The sequence below is a fragment of the Cynoglossus semilaevis genome, chromosome 2, assembly GCF_000523025.1.
Source record: "Cynoglossus semilaevis isolate Cse_v1.0 chromosome 2, Cse_v1.0, whole genome shotgun sequence".
NCBI lineage: Eukaryota > Metazoa > Chordata > Actinopteri > Pleuronectiformes > Cynoglossidae > Cynoglossus > Cynoglossus semilaevis.
This window is the reverse complement of record NC_024308.1, coordinates 332,803-352,955: the sequence shown is the minus strand read 5'-3', so window position 1 is coordinate 352,955 and position 20,153 is coordinate 332,803. Positions and strand designations below refer to the sequence as shown.

General features: G+C 43.2%; 2 protein-coding genes and 1 long non-coding RNA gene across 4 annotated transcripts in view; 2 read left to right on the top strand and 1 right to left on the bottom strand.

Annotated features, from left to right (window-relative positions):
• Positions 1-504: 504 nt before the first annotated feature.
• LOC112486764 (uncharacterized) lies at positions 505-6,565 on the top strand. The gene is made up of 4 exons (XR_003049226.1): positions 505-693; positions 3,103-3,240; positions 5,630-5,779; positions 6,213-6,565. It is a non-coding gene; the product is annotated as an uncharacterized LOC112486764 (long non-coding RNA).
• Positions 6,566-8,026: 1,461 nt separating this feature from the next.
• cth (cystathionase (cystathionine gamma-lyase)) lies at positions 8,027-14,040 on the bottom strand. The gene is made up of 12 exons (XM_008329098.3): positions 13,711-14,040; positions 11,904-11,985; positions 11,693-11,788; positions 11,478-11,587; positions 11,265-11,399; positions 11,104-11,161; positions 10,775-10,852; positions 10,504-10,656; positions 10,272-10,393; positions 10,092-10,144; positions 9,772-9,910; positions 8,027-8,477 (listed from the first exon to the last, which is right to left on the bottom strand). Exons 1-12 carry the CDS (start codon positions 13,894-13,896, stop codon positions 8,460-8,462), a joined length of 1,230 nt encoding a protein of 409 aa, XP_008327320.1. The 5' UTR covers positions 13,897-14,040; the 3' UTR covers positions 8,027-8,459.
• A 264-nt stretch (positions 14,041-14,304) lies between these two features.
• LOC103392462 (ankyrin repeat domain-containing protein 13C) overlaps positions 14,305-20,153 on the top strand; it is a 14,814-nt gene continuing 8,965 nt past the window's right edge. For both annotated transcript variants that reach the window (XM_008329077.3, XM_008329087.3), the window contains exons 1-2: positions 14,305-16,008; positions 17,767-17,808. In XM_008329077.3, coding sequence (XP_008327299.1) covers positions 15,639-16,008; positions 17,767-17,808 — 412 coding nt within the window. In that variant the 5' untranslated portion in view covers positions 14,305-15,638. The remainder of the gene's footprint in view (positions 16,009-17,766; positions 17,809-20,153) is intronic.

Here is a 20,153-nt window from a genome sequence, read left to right as displayed (position 1 = left end):
CAGAAGAGTCGTTCTTTTTAAATGTAGAGGTACAAACGAAGAGACTGTCTGTGTGTCTGTCCGGTCAGAAACAGCCATTACTGCTGTCCTTGTCTTTTATTGTCGTCGTGTGATAACGTCTGGACGCCGGAGCTAAAAGGTTAGCTTCAAACTACGGGACAGAAGAGTCGTTGTTTTTAAATGTAGAGGTACAAACGAAGAGACTGTCTGTGTGTCTGTCCTGTCAGAAACCGCCATTACTGCTGTCCTTGTCTTTTATTGTCGTCGTGTGATAACTTCCGGTCCAAACAGCAGGTGATAATTAAGTGAAGCTAACGCCGGAGCTAACAGGTTAGCTTCAAACTACGGGACAGAAGAGTCGTTCTTTTTAAATGTAGAGGTACAAACGAAGAGACTGTCTGTGTGTCTGTCCTGTCAGAAACCGCCATTACTGCTGTCCTTGTCTTTTATTGTCGTCGTGTGATAACGTCTGGACGAACTCGGAATACTGTGACCTGAAACATTTACAAAGAAGCCTCAGCAGACATGGAAGATCAGACACGAACATTCAAAGACAGATTTATTTAGAAACTTCTGGAAATTCAAGGATCGATTTGTCATCGGATGAACAACGGAGACTAAACATTAGCCTCGACGATGTTAAGGTGAGGGGAAACCGAGAGACACAACCACGGACTTCAGCTAGAAGTAAAGGTAAGGCTGACTATGGTTTTTAAAAATAAGATGGGAGTAAGTAGAAAAAAGTATTCGATAACTAAAGTTTTGGCCTAAAGTATATATTTTTTCTTATCTTTTTCATGGACAACCTTTGATTAAAGCACCGGAATTTAAAGTTTGAAAAAAGTAAAGTTTGAAAAAAGTTAGAACTGTAGGACTGTGTGACTGTAGGACTGTGTGACTGTAGGACTGTGTGACTGTAGGACTGGAACACAGCCGAACAAACACTGACTGTACAACTGCATATTTTTACTGCAGTTAAATTGGATTTAGAATTAAAACCAAACGTCAAACATTAATGGAAAAACTGAAGAGTTTCTTTTTTTTTTAATCCAAGGTGAAAACTACAGTAACATCAGCCAACTCTGTGTTCTGAATCTGGAGCCTTGAACCAAAGCCAGCTTTTGTCTTTTGTTTTTTTTTTCCAAACCAGAACAGCCCTTATTTGGACATATTCTGGACTGTACCTGACAGGTCCAGGTCCTGACCTGAGACCAGGGACAGTTTCATGAACAGAGAGTGTGTGAATCTGTGCACTAGACCTTTAAAAACCAAATCAAAGTCCAAGAATGAACGGCTGGTTGATTAACCCTTTCTCATGTAACCAGTTTAAGTCCTGATGGAAGAGTACGTTTCCTGTGCTCCACGCCCCCTGGTGGCTCAGTCAACTGGTGTGTTTTTAATGGTTAGGCTCCATGCAGTAAATATCTCTTTGTGCAACAGGAATTGATTAAGATGTTCAGAAGTCAACAGGTTAATGTGGGCACTGCATCACATGACACATTTATTATTTAGTCCAGTGGGAAATTTATCATGTGTTAGTGTGAGCCCTGGAGCTCATGTTTGTCTCATAAATGTGTGTGTGTCTTCCATTCTTGCCAATCAATTCTCCGCCCATTGATCCACAGAGGGAGATCGGTGCAGTGATCAGATTAACACGATCAATCACGGTTCATTCTTGACTCAGACTCTCACTGCGTCAAATGAACTCAGCTCAGAGAATCTCAGTGGTACGAAGGTTAGCCTTCTGTTAGCCTCGACTTCTGTCAGGATAAATCAATCATAATCCGATCTCACAGTCTAGGACTGGGTTAACATGATTTATCCTCCAGGGGGCGGGGCTGGGGGGGACGCTGCTGTCAGGTTCTAGAGGACCATCTGCAGCTGCAGCAGCTGAAACAACAGATTCAACAGCAATAAAGAATCTTATAACTCAAACCTGACCTGAAGGTCCGGTTCATCAGACCCATGTTCGCCGACTCAGCGCTCAGTGCAGGCTGGACGATCCATCTTCTTTAACAGAGTATTTGACTTTTCTCATATACGTATGTTTCAGGAGACGTTGGAGAAAAGTCGTGAACTCTTCATTGTCCGATCTAGTTCTAGTCCGTCTTCTAAAAACCAACATCGGAAGTAAACGATGTCCAACTGCAGTGACCTCAACTGACCTGTTGGCTTTGTTTAATGTTTAGTGAGAACATTTAACACTGTTAAACGACTGGGTATAGATAGATATAGATAGGTATATAGATGTAGTATGTAAAAATGTATTAGTAGTTTGTATAGATAGATATAGATCTATAGATATAGATAGGTATATAGATATAGTATGTAAAAATGTATTAGTAGTTTGGATCAGTATCTGTGAGGCCTTTGTTGTGTTTTTGTATAAAATAATTCTTTGCTTAAATCATCCAGTATTCTGATTGGCTGTTATAAATCATGACAAGTTTGTTTGGGTTTTTTTTACTGTTGACGTGAGCAGATTAAGTAGGAGGAGGAGGAGGACAGCAGGATTCTGTCCAACCAGGAACATTTAAACTGTTTGGAAATCAACAGAACAAAACTCAGTGTCGAGACGTGTGGAGCTGAAGTTAAACTGTGATCCTATTGGCTGTCGTTACAGCAGACTATACGACAAGAATGTAAAAAAGATGTGCAAAGATGAAGAACTACATGTTCAGTGTTTACAGCCTGAACTTCCTGCTTTGACTTAAACATTCTTTATATTTCAGATTTACTGCAGTCGGTTCTTTATTATTGTTTTAGTTTGACAGAGGCAGCAGGAAATGATCAAATCATATATTTGTTTTGTCAAAGATTAAACAGATCTGGTCTGAATCAGATCCCAGTTCAGCTGTTGAGGTTCAGGTCAGGATCTCGTGGTGATTAGTTTTTTTTAGGACACGACTCATTTGCTTCTGGGGATGAAACTATTTCTGACTGACGAAGTTGTTTGGAGGGAGTCACATGATGAGACCTCTGTGTTTGAACATCTAAATGTTCCCATTCTTTTTGTCTTTTTATATCACTATTACCCAGAAGATTAGAACGTGTCTCTTTGGTAAAGTTCATGCCACTCTTTGATTTTTATTTCTCAAACAGAACAAGACATTCTTTGATAATCCAACACCCAAGGCTTCGTACTGATGAAACATCCTGTGATTTGAAGAAGGCACTCACCAAGGCAGGAAATGTGGAGAAGCCACGGAGCCTTCAGTCCAACAGAGTCGACAGGACGAGGTTTTGACTCAGATGATGAAGTGAAAGTCGTCAGCTCTCGGAGCTCTCTACCTGTTATCTCTGGAGATTTATTTCACCAGTTTTTTCTTTTCTTTTTTACACATTAATGAATCGTGTGTTAAGTTAGTAGTAGGTTAGTGAAACCGACAGTTGTCCTGTGAGCCTCAGCTCTCAGCTGATCCCGCCCCTCCTTCTTCTGACTTGTTTTTGACGTCAGCTACAGACTGTCAGTTGTTACTGCCACCTCTGGACTTTACCAGTTTGCCACTGGGGGGGAGGGGGGGGTAGAGGGTTTGGGTCACCTCTTCTGATCTTTCTCCAGAACACCAGGCCCCCAGGAGAGTAAATAATTGATAAGATAACGCACCTCGACAGGGTGAGGAGGAGGAGGAAGGGGGGGGGGGCTCCCTCCCTCCCTCCCTCCCACATCCACCTCCTCCATGTTAACGCTGACGAGTCCCTCCCCAGAACAGGAGTTACCAATCAGATCATCCTGTGCTGGCCCTGTCCTCTCTCATGGGGGGTCCCGACTGGAGGCAGTTTCCTGCTCCATCTGTTGGCGCTCCTGTAGATGACAGTCTGACATGTGGTGATTTTGATTCTCGCTCCGTGGTGAAAAGAAAAAGAAGAAAAACAAACAAACACTTGAGTGATTGTAGTACGACTCCCTCAGGATCACGTACGGCCCTCACTTGGTCGTCAGCCATCTTGAAAAGCAGATGTTCTTCATCCGTTCATTTGTAAATTGCATTTAAATGAGTTTTCAGTCCTCGGTGTGGAGCAGTGGGCCGTCTGAATGAATTGTCCTGTTACACTCGTCCTCCTTTTAGTCCTAAAGGTTTTCAGTTGTTTGAAAGCATTAATTCAAAGCTTTTTTTTTTGTAGGGGGGTGTGTGGGGGTTGGACTCCCACGGTAGCAGCCATAAAATCATTGATGTCATTGTCAGATTATTGGATTCATGTTCTTCTTTTCTCATGGGCTAACGTGTATAAATGAACATGTTTCTGTAGCTACAGGGATGAGGAGGTTGAGGCATTAATTATTAGACCCCCCCCCCCCCCAGGGGTTGTGGGTAGGTGAGCTACATCGACTTCTCTCTCCCAACACTGACAACAGCTCTCTGGGTTTCAGTACAGCACTGATTGTGTTCCTCAGCTCTTCAGCTCTGTGGTCGGAGGGAGAATCTGACCGACGTTTCTCATCAGCTGTGACCATCGGCATTATTACAAAAAAAAATCTGGAGCAATGTGCTGGTTTCACCTCTGGTAAAAACCATTAAGTCTAGTTTATATTTAAAGTCTGATTTATGTTACAAACAGACACCACCTAGTGGCTGGGGGATAACCTGCAGACAGCGGTAATTGAACCTTGGTCCATTCTAGTCCTGATGACCAGCAGGTGGGTGCATATGAACCACCAAGTCAGGAATTGTTCCCAGAACCCTGCTGTTGTCAGACTGATGCTACATGTTCACTGTGAACCACAAACTGGATTAGAACCAATGACATGATGATGTGACGTCATCATCACAGTCTATGGACCGGGCTCTGATCCAAAGGTGATGAGGTTTCCTGGGTCTGTGGAGAAGTTCAGTTCAGTACTAGTAGAAATGTGTCATTGTTGTCTGAGCCATGTTGCTGTTGTTGTTGTTGCTGTTGACCACCACTTGGGTCAAGGCCCCAGACAGAAAGATCAATAGTCTAAAGGTTAGCAACAACAACAACAGCGTCGGTCTTTGGTTGGTGCTAACCTAATAACGTGGTCTGCTGTGATGTTTCCCTCTCAGTCCATGTTGGCAGTTGTAACATTCAATATATAAACACACACACTAGGATCTGTCCAATCATAAGCCATGATACTAGTTATTGTCATGGTAACTGTTGTGGCCCTTTAAGGAACCGATCCAAAAATAGTTCCATCAAGGAGGTTTTTTTCAGAAGAAGTTTCAGCTCTTCATCCAAGAGTTCTGACTGACTACTGGGAAATTCTGGTATTTAGCCTCTAGGGGGCAGCATACCTGTAAGGATGGTCTCAGGTGAATAGTTTCACCTTTTGTCTGGGTGTCTTTGAACTGAACACGGCCACAGAGGCAGCTTTATTTGCCCTCTCATTAACATCAACACAGTAATGTAGTCGGACAATAAAGCTCAGTTCACGGAACATTTGACAATAAACTGGTCCCAAAGGTAATGGGTTCAGGAGTCCAGAAGGACGAGGACTGGTCTGAGGGACACACTGAATCACAGCACCCAGGGCCGCTGCCAGGAATTCTGGGATACATGGAAGGAGTATTTCTTTTTATGCGCTTCTATTCGTCAGGGCACTTGGAATTGTCCTTTCAAGTTTTTTGAGAAAATCCACTGAGGTTTTTTTTTTCTTCCCGTCCAGGTGAACGACATCAGCTAATTGGCAGAATCCAACCGTGATAATCCGTCACCTGAGGATTTGTTTGGAGGGAAAAATGTGAACAAAGTTCAATCCAAAGGAGAAAAATACCGCACCCCGCCCCTAGGAGGAGCCAGAATCAATCACCCTAAGGTAAGAAAACTTTAACCTGTTTCTGAGGAGTTTACTTTTCTCTGATGCATCAAATCCATCTGTGACCCATTTATTTGACCTTTAGTGACCCCACCCTGCTTAAAAAACACTTAGATATTGTTATTCAATTTGTCTTTTGTTAAAACAAGTTTCATCTTCTGTGAGTGGAATTTCCATGTCCTTAAGTTCCATTAGTCTGTGACTATTTTAACATAAAATGGCTGAAGGTAAGTGGATTAAATAATCCACTCAACAGAAGCAAAATGAGAGTTTCAAAAAAAAGTTGAAAATCAATACGGTCTCTGCCAGTAACCTTTTTGTGCTAAGCACAAAAGTATGAGGCAATTTGCCGTATTGATCCCAAATTTAATTTGCCTTGAATTGTTATTAGAATGAGAGGAGAAGACACTAAAGGACACTATTAAATATACAGATGTCCCCAGGAGACGAGTGGGAAAGGGTTCAACAGAGAGAGGGATTTATGGGCATCACAAACGACACAAACTAACCCTTCAACTGACACACGATGACCACCTGACCAGACCACCACCTGACCACACCACCAGATGACCAGACCACCAGATGACCACCACCTGTTAGAGCTGTAAACAGTCCCTGACACTGTTGTCTGTTGAAGCAGTTCCTGACACTGTTGTCTGTTGGAACAGTTCCTGACACTGTTTTCCGTTGAAACAGTTCCTGACACTCTTGTCTGTTGTCTGTTGAAACAGTTTCTGACACTGTTGTCGGTTGAAACAGTTCCTGACACTGTTTTCCGTTGAAACAGTTCCTGACACTCTTGTCTGTTGTCTGTTGAAAGAGTTTCTGACACTGTTGTCGGTTGAAACAGTTCCTGACTCTGTTGTCTGTGGAAACAGTTCCTGACACTGTTTTCCGTTGAAACAGTTCCTGACACTGTTGTCTGTTGAAACAGTGCCTGACACTGTTGTCTGTTTTCTGTTGAAACAGTTCCTGACACTGTTGTCTGTTTTCTGTTGAAACAGTTCCTGACACTCTTGTCTGTTGTCTGTTGAAACAGTTCGTGACACTGTTGTCTGTTGTCTGTTGTCTGTTGAAAGAGTTTCTGACACTGTTGTCGGTTGAAACAGTTCCTGACTCTGTTGTCTGTGGAAACAGTTCCTGACACTGTTTTCCGTTGAAACAGTTCCTGACACTGTTTTCCGTTGAAACAGTTCCTGACACTGTTTTCCGTTGAAACAGTTCCTGACACTGTTGTCTGTTGAAGCAGTTCCTGACACTGTTGTCTGTTGTCTGTTGAAACAGTGCCTGACACTGTTGTCTGTTTTCTGTTGAAACAGTTCCTGACACTCTTGTCTGTTGTCTGTTGAAAGAGTTCCTGACACTGTTGTCTGTTGAAACAGTGCCTGACACTGTTGTCTGTTTTCTGTTGAAACAGTTCCTGACACTGTTTTCCGTTGAAACAGTTCCTGACACTCTTGTCTGTTGTCTGTTGAAACAGTTTCTGACACTGTTGTCGGTTGAAACAGTTCCTGACTCTGTTGTCTGTGGAAACAGTTCCTGACACTGTTGTCTGTTTTCTGTTGAAACAGTTCCTGACACTGTTGTCTGTTGTACAAATAGAGTTTGATTGTGGTTATTCTGAGGTTAAAACAGTCTCTTCGTTGTTTGGTGAACGGTGACGTCTGAATCTAGAGTGTTTTTTCTACAGACAGACTCCGTGTCATGTTGTGGCTCCGTTGGCCTTTCATCCTGAATTATATGCCACGCCCAGAGTAAATCAGTTAGCGTTCATTGATACCACTGGTACGGTCGGGGGTCACAGCTGGTAACTGGAGCACCACCAGTGCACGTGGGGTCAAAGACACGGGGACAAACAGGAGGGTAAATATGAGTCTTTGATACGACGTTGAAGAGCAGCGTGAGGTTCAAACTAAGGCAGTGATTCATCGGAGCGGACGTACAACACCGTTAGTGTCGTGAAGGTTGACAACAAACAGTCTGAACTGGTCATGACGGTGATGTGTTTACGTTCACCGTGGAGCTATTGTTACTGTTACTGCTGTTACTGCTGCTGCTGTTACTGCTGCTGCTGTTACTGCTGTTACTGCTGCTGCCTCCTGTTATCTGTATATATGTAACAGGGAAGGGGGGGGCGGGGGCGGCTGTTACTGTGTTAAGGTAACACAGTCCACAAACACCAGACCTGACATTACTATTATAAAAATGAATTATTATTCCTCATAAAAACCACATCCATGTCAAAGGTACATTTTAAGAAGCTTTATTTCAGACAATTTTAAATCAAATAACATAAAAAAACCAAACCATGCAAAACAATCATAACATAAAAAAGATTCCATTATTTTCTCTATTTAAAAAAAAAAAACATACCAAAAGAATGATCTAATTTCACTTAAATACTTTCACTAGGTGGCAGCAGATGACTATAAAACCTACAAAAAGAGAGACACTTTCTTGAATCCCAGCAAGTATATCAGTGTTGTGTTCAACTAAATAGGCTCAGATTTCAGACTGTGTAAAAAAAGTGAGTGTAAAAAAAAAAAAAAAAAAAAAAAAAGTCATAAAGAAACGTCATTTTAAAAGAAGCGTGTATGTGCAGCCAGTGATGATCTGTGATGGATGAGGACTTCAGGTCTCCTGGGGTTCTGTGATCCTCAGTGAGGACAACAAGGTCCTTTCAGTTCTTCTTCGGATGCTATTGGAAGACAAAGAAGAAAAGATGAAAAGTCAGTTGGATCTCATCAGCAGACGGACGTGTGGTTTCAACTTCACCAGTTCAAACGAGGAATCAGAGAATCTACCAATGTGAGAGCAGTAAGACTCAAAAAAAGATGACGTTACATTTTAAGAAGTGAAAAGTGAAAGGCGTGTCCTGGATGAAACATTTCAACAACATGAAATATTCCCGAAGTCTCCAGTGTTCCTACTCAGCCAGTGATCAAATAAGAACCAGAGCTGAATGAAGAAGAAGAAGACCATAAATGTAACTGCCGTCTCCGAACCACACCATCCTGGTTCATCAGAAATGTGTCAATGTGTTACCATCGACAGTCCTGTCTGTTCTTCAAACCACAGACATCGTCTGTCTCCATTCTGCTTCCATTTGCCACGGTGGAAGATCCAGAGACAAATCTGAGGTTCACGTCACACTGAGGGACGGAGGTTTAGTACCAGAGACGGGAGCCACAGGTTGATTCACTGTTGGGAGTTTGTCCTGTCTCACTGAGGGTGAACTACAATTATACAGTGTTTCATTAGAAGACGCTGTAGCTGTCATGTCTTTACCTTCAACACCTTCTTTTAAGTTCATTGGTTCAAAGGTTTTCTGAGCTACGACAGAATTTCAGGAACGATCCTAGAAATGTTAACAGTTAAAATCAAAATGACACGTTAACGTCCAACAGTAAAGATAACGAGGTAGTGCTTAAAAAACCAAGCTGTTAGACATCGCAAACAATTACTGACGCCTCGCCTGTAAACTAACTGTCAGTCATTAACAACTGTCAGTCATTAACAACTGTCAGTCATTAACACCTGATTAACATCCATTATCCTGCGACGGTCGGCAGATGGAACAGAGAAGCAGAAAAAATAGGCTGAATAACAAGTACAAGACAGTGGGTCCCAAAGTGGGGGGCGTGGAGCCGGGGGGCGGAGAGGGATTTGGCTTTTTTCAACTTTCTAAATTACGTACAACTACAGCAATAACATGTCCAGATGAATTAGATGGTGGTTTTTACAGCATAATGACACCCACTGCACCACCATCCGTCCACGACTGACCTGGAGAACAAAACACCAGGATGGAGACCAGCTGGAAAAATGAAGGTTGGAGCTCAGAGCCTGTGGTCACGATCTCTGATGTGAATTCAATAAAAACAACCAGCAGCCAAACAGTCAACGGTGTCTCCACCTGCTGGCCTGAAGTTGAACCGTATAGATAGATGATTATCAGCGGGTCAGAAACAAAGATGACCACACACACTCACAGCTGCACCAAGTGCCTGGTCCAGGTCTTCAATGATGTCCTCCTTGTCTTCCAGACCCACAGAGAGTCTAATGAGCGTGTCACTGATACCCAGCTCCGCCCGCTCCTTCTCTGGCACTGATGCATGGGTCATAATGGCTCTGGAATGAAAAATAACAACAATAACAATAAGACCTGTGACCAAGCAGTTCATGAGGAACTGAAGGGTTTCTTCTTGATCTCTGCTGCCCTCGTGTGGTTAAGAGGGTAGTAGTGCAGTTGGCAGCACAAATAAGTCACAATTTCTTCTCCAAAAATGAATCAAATCAAAAGGAAACCTACGGGTGTTCTGCTAAACTTTCATAACCTCCAAGACTCTCGGCTATGGCGAACATCTGAAATGAGTCGGAGACAAAGTCAGGTTAGTCATTCCATCAACTGTAACGCAGTGCTTTTTTGAAGTGAATTAACTTTTCAGACGGTGACGGTACTGGACTGAAACTCTCTGCAGCCCAAACCTACTTTGAGGTTCTGGAGGAACGTGGAGGCGTGTTCCAGCTTCCCCTTGATGTAGAAGGTGATCATCCCTGGACACCCGGTGCACTGTCTCTTCACCACCTCGTACTGGGGGTGTGAGGGCAGGCCTGGGGGGGGGGGGGGTGCAGCATACAGTAGCACATGTTACAATGTAAAGACAAAGACACCCCCTCCAGCTCCCCCACCACCACCACCACCACCGGTGACGTGTCAGTACCTGGGTAGATGACACGCTCCACCCTGGGGTCGGCCTCCAGAAACTTAGCAGCAGCCAGGGCGTTCTTAAAGTGCCGCTCCATCCGCACATGAAGAGTCTTTAGTCCCCGGTTCACCAAGAAACAGTCAAACGGCGATGGCACGCCACCCAGTGCTGAACCACCGCAACAACACAGGAAAGACAAAACCAATGAGATAAACACAGCTGTAGCCCAGAGGAAGGACTAGTCTAACTAGTGTAGTTAACTGTTCTGTCAGGTAACTGTTCCCACCGTTTTGGAGGAACTTGAGTCGGTCGTACAGATCCTCCCGATTGGTTGAGACCAAACCCATGACCACATCACTGTGACCTGTACAACAGCAGCAGCAGAAACACGTTGAACATTTGTGAATGTTTTAAAAACATTATAATAATTTAAATCTGTTAAGTAATAAGATTACATTTTCAGAACACTTTCCACGTTTCATACAACTTCACTAAAAGCTTTAGTTAAATTCAATTCAACTGTCACTGTTGTTTTTAATGTGAAATGTGAATCATTTGAACAGCGGCTTTGAAAATGATCTACATTGTTAAAAATGAAAAACTTCTCCAACCTACCGTTCATGTATTTGGTCGCTGAGTACATGCAAACATCAGCTCCTACAGCCAGGGGGCGCTGTTACAACAACAAAAAAAGGTTAAACAGAAATATAAACTGAGGAAGCGTTTAAAATAAATAACTGATTAACTGATCATGAAACGATGTGGGAGACACTGACCTGGAAATAGGCAGACATGAAGGTGTTGTCCACCACCACCACTATGTCTTTGTTGTGCTCATGCACCAGTTCAGAACAGGCTTTGATGTCCACCACCTTCATCATGGGGTTGGTCGGCGTCTCCAGCCACACCATCTACAGACAACATGGACTCAGTGTCAGTTGACAGCTACAGACAATAGAATGATTATAACAACATCACATTGATCTTACTTTGGTGTTTGGTTTCAGAGCTGCTTTAAGAAGCTCTGGTTTTGTGCAATCGGCAAAAGAAACTTTCAAACCAAATTCTGTGGCAATTCTTTGGAAATAACGGTTTGTGCCTGGCAATAAAAAATAAAAAAATGTAATCATGTCTTAACAACAACACAACAACTATTTTCTGGTGATGTCAAGTAGACACGCAGCTCTGCACGTTCAACCCTCACCTCCGTAAACGTCATCCATGCTGACGATCCCGTCGCCTGCTTTCAGCAGGTGGGTGAGGGTGACCGTGGCTGCCAGCCCCGAGGCCACGGCGATGCCTGGAGAAGAGACACAGGAGATCCTGCTCACATCCTTCTTATTGGGTTCACGGCAAATTTGATCTCCTCTCCAATGTGAACCAAACTCCCTGTTCACCAGCAGGGGGACACTTACAGTACTTGGCCCCGTCCAGCGCTGCCACCGCCTGTTCCAGACAGTTTCTTGTGGGGTTTCCGCTGCGACTGTACTCATATCCCTGCACAACAACAGTGTCATTTTAAGGCCACGTTTGCAACTGCTACAGATCTCCAACACTGACGCGTGTATATTCCTGGACCTTCTAATCAACTCATCAGCTGTGATGTGAAGGACGTCAACTTCGTTTACTCACTCATCTCATGTGTATTGATTATCAGGGTAACGGAGAAGCCCTGGATCAGTTCATCACTTTCTCTTAAATTAATCCTGAATCCACAATCTTAGCGCAGCCACGACCTCAGACAGTTGTTGTACTGAACAACACAACAACGTCACCCTATAACACACCTTACCACTGTGTTTGTCCTGAGGCTAAGAACGTGACCTGACAGGAACATGTCACTGCTAAACCCTGGCAAAAACAGGTTTGTCTTTGGTGCTATGAGAACTACCACTGTCTACTGGGAATTTAACCAACAGCTGTTCAACGAGGCATTACATGTGACGGTACAACAGGTTCACAGACAAACACAGGTATACTTCAAAGTTGAAGTGGAGCGATCCAACCCACACAGGTATTAACATAAACCAGTTTAGACTAATGCCTTGACCACTGGGGGCTGTTTGCTGAGGGTGGAACGTGACATCACTCAGCCTTGAACAGTTCCTCCCTGGTTTATCCTCTTTTATATCCACGGCCAGCAGCAGTTGTCAAACTCTCTCCAAAGTTAAAGCTAACATCACACATGAGGTTTAAAGAGTTAACTTGTGTCTGATTGGTCAGTTGGTCAGTCTCAGATCAAACAGGTGGAGTAAACCTTAGGGACTGCATAATCTGGATAATCAGGCCAAGAATGTGAAAAGTCAGCATGAGTGACAGGTCGGGTTATTACTCTTAACTTGGCGTGTGAGTTCAAAGAGCCTCCCAAACTTAACTGCCCGACTCTCACAGTCACAGCTGACAAAATCAACAACGACAAATGGAAGTGAATCTAAATTTTCTTTAAGGGATAAAAGTGAGAGTAAACACAAAATCTTCATTTCCTCCTAACACAGACTGGACCTAGTTTGACTAACCCTAACCCAACACGGCAGAGGGGAAGAAAAGAAAAAGTATTCTGTCATTCTTTAATCAGCCAGACCTTGGACTTCTGAACACCCAGCAGTCTACACTGTGAACGCTGTCAGAAAGACTCTCAAACACATGCTAGAAGTAGTAGTAATAGTAGTAGAACAAATACAACTAGTATCAAACCAAATACATCTCAGGTGTGTGGTTAAAACCTTTGTTTTGGACTTTAATAGTAAGTTAAATGTTAATGAGTTTCACAGCTGGTTAGGAGACATTATTAAAACAATACGGTAATTACTGTTTACCAACCATATAGTAATAACTGACAAACTACAGTTTAAAGTCAATGTTTGTATTTGTATTAGTGGATTATTTAAAAACCTGATTTAAATCGACAGAGACCTGAAAACTGCAGGTGTCACTTTGTGAATTAGTACTAGGTATAAAAGAACGATAACCAAAGGCCATTCGTTTGTCAAACGGACGTAGTGCGAATGTTGTCGGTAGTACGAGCTAGTTATTATGATACTGCAATTGGTGATAATTAATCAGCTATTTATAAAGTACACGTCACTCCTGAACTTGGATACATTAAACAATGCCGATTTATGGTTTGACGACACCAGACACAGCATTATTTTCTTTTCTTGACTAAATCCATTTCCGTCCACCCCCAGCGTTACGGTAATCGAGCAGCCCGTGGTTCCTTACTGCGTGTTGTCCAGGTCCAAACTGCTTAAAGGTGGTGGAGAGGGAAATAGGAGGAACTACAGCCATCGACTTCCATTGGTCCGGTTCCTGGCCGACGTGAATGGCGTCCGTAGCAAAGGACTTAAATGGCTTTTGAAAACCGGAGAAAATGTCGCCCTGCTCTTCCTGTTTCTGTTTGGGATCCATAGCGGTCGTTGGCAGCAGTAAAGTCAGGCTGCAAATACATTACCGCTGAACATTTAAGGCAGAAACCATCGAACCGTACTGCGTGTTGGCCCGCCTTGACCAATCAGCACTGACCAAAAGGGAACGTAAGCCTCTGATTGGACATCACGGAGGGGCGTAAAAGCCATGTGATTCACCACGTTGTTTGCGTTCTTCCTTTCCGGCTGTAATCTATAGTCAGTGTGTGTCGTTACTGATGCAATATTTCCCATATTTGAAGTCAGAGGAAATACGTTTTAACTGTTTGTTTCGTCATGTTTTAAGTCTAATCATTTGTAATTTAGTTAAAAATGTACGAACGAGTCTTTTGGGTTTGTTTTAAATAACGGATAAAATGTGGGAAAACACATTTGTTTTTAATTGAGTGCATTTAAGTCACAAAGATGAAACATGAAAACTAACGCAATAATTATACTTTATTAGACACATTTCTAATTCAAAATGTTTTGTTTTGTGTGGTAGTCACCTCTGAAACGTGTGGCTGTCTTGTCCGTTCTCAAACGACAGGGGGAGACGAGCTCTTTGATTCTGTTGTGACACACAATGAAACGTTGACTACAGTCCAACTCCGTGTTCCTGCCTCGCCCTAAAATTAGTGATGAGAAAATAACCCTTCAGTCAATGTATGAAGTTGTCACTGGAGTTTCCTCAGTTTCAGTGAGTGAATATTGATATTTCTGTTCTGTTATTGATATTCTACCAAAGCGTCGTTATAAAATAACAGAATAGTTTTTCTTTTACACAAATGTATTTCTATTAATATGTGACCTTTTTAATTCCACTGTATGTGTAGAATAAATAACTATGCTTTAGGATAGACAAACAAACACACCGGAAAACGAAGGATTAATGCTAAATAGCTAATATAGCTAAATAGCTAATATCCGTAACCTATAGATAAACTTCGATCACCTGACAGCACCTTCAGGACAGTTATAGGTACTGCAGTAGTTCTGTGTTGTTTCAGTACTTACCGCAGTTAATACACAGGAAACTTCACTCGGCGCAGGGAACATAAAAATAACAAACTGTCGAGTTCATTTAAATTAGGTTAGTGCATGGTTTTCAAATAAGACTTTTTGAAACATCAAACTAAAGTGAGAACGAAAATCAACGCCTTTCTCTGTTATGTGTTTGCACAGAACATTAACATCACATTGAACATTACACTGAATTACAGCAGTATTTTGTTGTTTAATTCGTTTTTTTAACTGGAATTATACAGTTTACATCCTCACTTTATACATTTATTTTCTAAATTAAAGCTTGTTCGAATGAAACATTTAATTATTTGCCTTTTAATTATTAAAAACGAATATACTGTATATACCAGTGACACGTTCCGCCAATGACCGTTAGTAAGTTTCAATAAACTCTCGCGAGACAATGAAGCGGAAGACATTAGGCGAACCTCCCCGTAGTCGTAAACTGGAGCCGCTTACGTCGTGCAGGGAACGGCGACAGTGTTTGAAAGAAAACAAGAGCTCGGTGTTTGTTTTTATTTCAAAAACAAGTGTTAAACCAGAGGCAGGGCGTATTCTCATCTCCTGCGCACATTACTAGCTGTTAGGAAAAAGTGTTTTCATGTGGTGGAGTTTGAAGTGTCAGTGTGTGGACACCTCCAACTGGAGGATCGCATCCGTTGGCCCGGAGGGTCATCGTCCTCGACGACACCCTCTGCTTCCTAACTAAGTGTTTGGAAAATGACCGGAGAGAAGATCCGCTCCCTGCGGAAGGACCACAGGCCGGGCAAGGACGAGGATTTACTGGAGCCGGAGGAGGAGGCGGCGACCGGGACCTTCAGTACCTCCAAGACGAACAACAAGAGCAGGGCGAGCAAGATCTTCAGCAATCACAAGTTATTAAAGTCTCCGTCCACACAGCAACAACAGTCACAGATCAACGCCAACTCCAACACACTGTCCACACCGGACGTTGTAGATGACAACAACAAGAACCCCATCATCCGAACCGAGCAGGACTTTCCGGTCCACGAATGTGTGTTTAAGGGAGACGTCCGGCGTCTGTCTTCGCTCATCCGGACACAGAACATCGCCCAGAAGGACGTGCACGGTGAGTGCATCAGGAGCTGGAGCCGAACACACACACACACACACACACACACAGTGATCCACTTCCATCTGAGGCTGAGCTTTAATTATAGACCATTAGTCTCTGGGCATCGGAGGAGGAAGAAGAGGCGATTTTCCCATTCAGCCCTGGATATCAACTTGACTCAGACACACACACACACACCCATCGAGCACGACTGAAGATGGTGTCAGGTGTGTAGTCAGGGTTAGGTTCTTATACCTCTAATACCTCAGTTACAGTAGTTTCTCTGCAGAGCTTTAGAGGACGTTCAGTTTTTTTAACACCTTCTACAACGAACGCTCCCTCAACTTTTAAAACAACAAGAATCTTTTGTTAAAAGAAAATGGAATGCACTCTGGTTTCTGTGTTGGAATCTGGTTTGTCTTCAAACCGCGGCTCTCACCGTGTCAGAGCCACAGTGTTGGGTTTGAACTCTGTGAACACAGTTGTGTGACACAGCGCACCACTGCACCACTGCACCACTGCACACCACCAAATGTGACCTCTGCTTTGAAACCTTCTGGACTGTCAGCAGGGGGCAGTGTGTGGGTCAGTGGGAACTTGGCAGGTGGTGGATTCAAACCTGAAACCTTCTGGACCCAAGTCCACTTTCTTAACCACTAAGCCACCACTGCCCCAGCAGTTTGGCTTCTACTGGTAACGAAGTGAAACCAAACATGAAATAATTACTGAGCAACAGTCACTAGTCCTGAAACGAGTCTTTGATCTTCTATCAACACATTTATTATGTTCCTTATTGACTGCAGTGTTTGACTGTAGATTCATCAGGTAGATATTTGAACCAGTCAGGACGTCAAGATGTCAGGACGTCAGGATGTCAAGACGTCAGGACGTCAGGATGTCAAGACGTCAGGACGTCAGGATGTCAGGATGTCAGGACGTCAAGACGTCAGGATGTCAAGACGTCAGGACGTCAGGATGTCACGATGTCAGGACGTCAGGATGTCAGGAGGTCAGAACGTCAGGATGTCAGGACGTCAAGACGTCAGGATGTCAGGACGTCAACATTAGAGTGTCTTGTTGCAGAAACATGTCTTGATTTTGTTCTTTAAATAACATGTAGATTTAGTAAATTAGTAACCTTTAACTTTAAGTTAAGAATCTCTGCTGCTTGGACTGTACTAAATACTTTTTAAGCTCCCGTGGGCCACAGCAGACGTGTTGGCAGGTCGTACCAGGAGTTTAGGTCACAATAACAATGTTTCCATGATTTGAGCTAAGAATTTAGGTTTAGGTTTTCAAATTAATGCTTTAGTTTTTTAGTGTGATTGTTTTGTGTGTGAAGCTCCAAAGAAGAGCAAAGGTCGTCACTAGAGGTCAGTGGTCAGTTGACTTAGAAGATCATATTATTACACTCTGCTATGTTGGACCAGCAAATAAAGTCAACGGGGGGGGGGGTAGTTCAAACATACACCGAGCTGCCAACTGCCTTCCACTTCACAACAAGTGTCGTCCCACCTGTCAGTGGTACTAGTCCTGTGTCCACACATGTCCGTCCCCACGTCCTGGTCTGGTCTGTATTCTCGTCCTTCTGTCTGGGTCCATGCCCACTCTGCTCCAGGAGATGAGCACTCGACCCACTGTACAGTTCAGTGTTGACGTTGTCTGTTGAATGGACTAATGGACCAGCGCCGTAGCACTTTGACATTTATTGTTTACAGAGATAATTGTTCTCAAATGAGATGGTTGAAGAATGTGTTTTTATTTCCTCTGCAGGAAACACTCCGCTGCATCTGGCTGTGATGATGGGCCACAAAGGTAAGAAGAACACCGCACGGTGTTGGTTGTTGTTGGTTGTTGTTGTTTGTTGTTGTGAACAGTCTTATCTACAGTAGGACGGGAGGTCAAAGCAGAGTCTTCTTATTGATTATTAGGATCATGTTTGATCAGCAGGGGTTACAAACTGAAGACTCTGGTTCACATTGATGATGCAGCTCGTGACACACAGTGGTCGTTGGAGACGGAGCGTTTGGACTGACCCAGGTCTGGACCTGGACTGGACCAAGACTGTGTTCACTGTGTGTTCTAGTCCCTCTGTGATTTGGTTTCCTGTCGTGTTGTTGCGGGTCGGACTGAAACCACGACCATTGATCATTAACGTGCTCTGGTTTTGGTGAGTGGACGCTTTAGTTTAATTTCACGTAGAGACTTCAGAGTGAAAAGATGGAGGCTACCATTATGCAGCTTTAAGGACAGGAAGAGGTCAAGCAGAGGGTCATGTGTTCAGGATGTCTCACTGGAGCCAATCAGAACATGGCTATATTCTTACCCAGGGTGAAGACTGCAGCTCTGCCGCCTGGTGATTCAGACACACAGTGGTTGATGTTGTGTTGGGGGGGGGCGGGGAGTGATGGAGCTGCTCTGTTCTCAGGGGACGTCATGACCAGACGGGGGGAAGGCGTCCGTATGAGATCATAGTTTGGGTGTGGCCGTCCCGTTGAGACAGATGGACTCTTTGTTTCCTAGGTGTTGATTTGTGATTATAAATCATGACGATTATTGATACCAGCTTCATTTACAGTCCCTTTTAACTCAGGGCAGTCTATATTTGTCTGTAGATGTCAGGGCAGTCTATATTTGTCTGTAGATGTCTGTAGATGTCAGGGCAGTCTATATTTGTCTGTAGATGTCTGTAGATGTCAGGGCAGTCTATATTTGTCTGTAGATGTCAGGGCAGTCTATATTTGTCTGTAGATGTCTGTAGATGTCAGGGCAGTCTATATTTGTCTGTAAATGTCAGGGCAGTCTATATTTGTCTGTAAATGTCAGGGCAGTCTATATTTGTCTGTAGATGTCTGTAGCTGTCAGGGAAGTCTATATTTGTCTGTAGATGTCTGTAGCTGTCAGGGAAGTCTATATTTGTCTGTAGATGTCTGTAGATGTCAGGGCAGTCTATATTTGTCTGTAGATGTCTGTAGATTTCAGGGCAGTCTATATTTGTCTGTAGATGTCTGTAGATGTCAGGGCAGTCTATATTTGTCTGTAGATGTCTGTAGATTTCAGGGCAGTCTATATTTGTCTGTAGATGTCTGTAGATTTCAGGGCAGTCTATATTTGTCTGTAGATGTCTGTAGCTGTCAGGGAAGTCTATATTTGTCTGTAGATGTCTGTAGATTTCAGGGCAGTCTATATTTGTCTGTAGATGTCTGTAGATTTCAGGGCAGTCTATATTTGTCTGTTTTGTGTAAAGATTATTGTTTCCATATCAATGTCGTCTCTTGTGATCAATGTAACAGACATGAACCAAAAAGCACCTACTGTCTGACACCTACTGACTCTGGCACAGACTCAGTCCTGGTCTGTGGTACCAGTGAATGTGGTCCCATGTGTAAACAACTTCAGATTAGCACTTCATTTCTTCATTTCTCCTCACTGCTCCTCCTGGATCATCACAGCTCCGTGTCTCTGCCACAGTGGACGTCAGACCAGCTGTGATTAGTTCTAGGATCAGTACTATGGTAATATGTACCATCAGTAAAACTAGTTAGGCCTCATGGGACATGTGACAAATACCAGCTGGTCCGGTTGGATGGACATCTGTGTTGGTCCTCAGTGTGTCCTCGGTGTGTCCCAGGACACAGACTGGCTGTGTTTCCTCTCGTAGTTATGTCAGGTCTGTTTGTTAAATGTTGCTATTAGAATTACACAACGGCTGGATTTAGCAGGAGATAAAGAGGCCGAGGCTGATGATTGGTCTGCCTGTAAACTTCATGTTCACTTCATGGTTGAGCTGAAGTGTTTGTGTTTGTTATACTTGGCCTTAATGATGCTACGGGACTAGACTCCAACTGGAAACAAGGAGGCAGAACTGTTTGACCAAATAAAGTGTATGTGGCTAATAACATTAGCATCCTCTGAAGAAACACACACTCCTGGTCAGTACTGGTCAGTACTGGTCAGTACTCTGTGAGGTTTGTCTCTGTTGTACTTTGATTTATTTAGGGAATCAGAATGAATTTCAGTATTCTTCTTAATAAAACACAGCAGGTAAAGTAAAGTCACCTGGTCTAGTGATGTTCTTACCATGTGAATATGTACCAGCAGCCTCTTCTGTGCTCTGGCTGAGATATATATATATATATATATATATATATATATATATA

Bases quoted from the DNA above. Each gene is read 5' to 3' on its own strand.
- cth (XM_008329098.3), bottom strand. From the start codon at position 13,896: ATGGATCCCAAACAGAAACAGGAAGAGCAGGGCGACATTTTCTCCGGT. The intron at 10,853-11,103 runs GTAGGTTGGAGA...GCTGTTGTACAG, and splicing joins AGCGACCAAATACATGAACG to GTCACAGTGATGTGGTCATG. The intron at 10,657-10,774 runs GTGGGAACAGTT...GCGGTGGTTCAG, and splicing joins ACTCAAGTTCCTCCAAAACG to CACTGGGTGGCGTGCCATCG.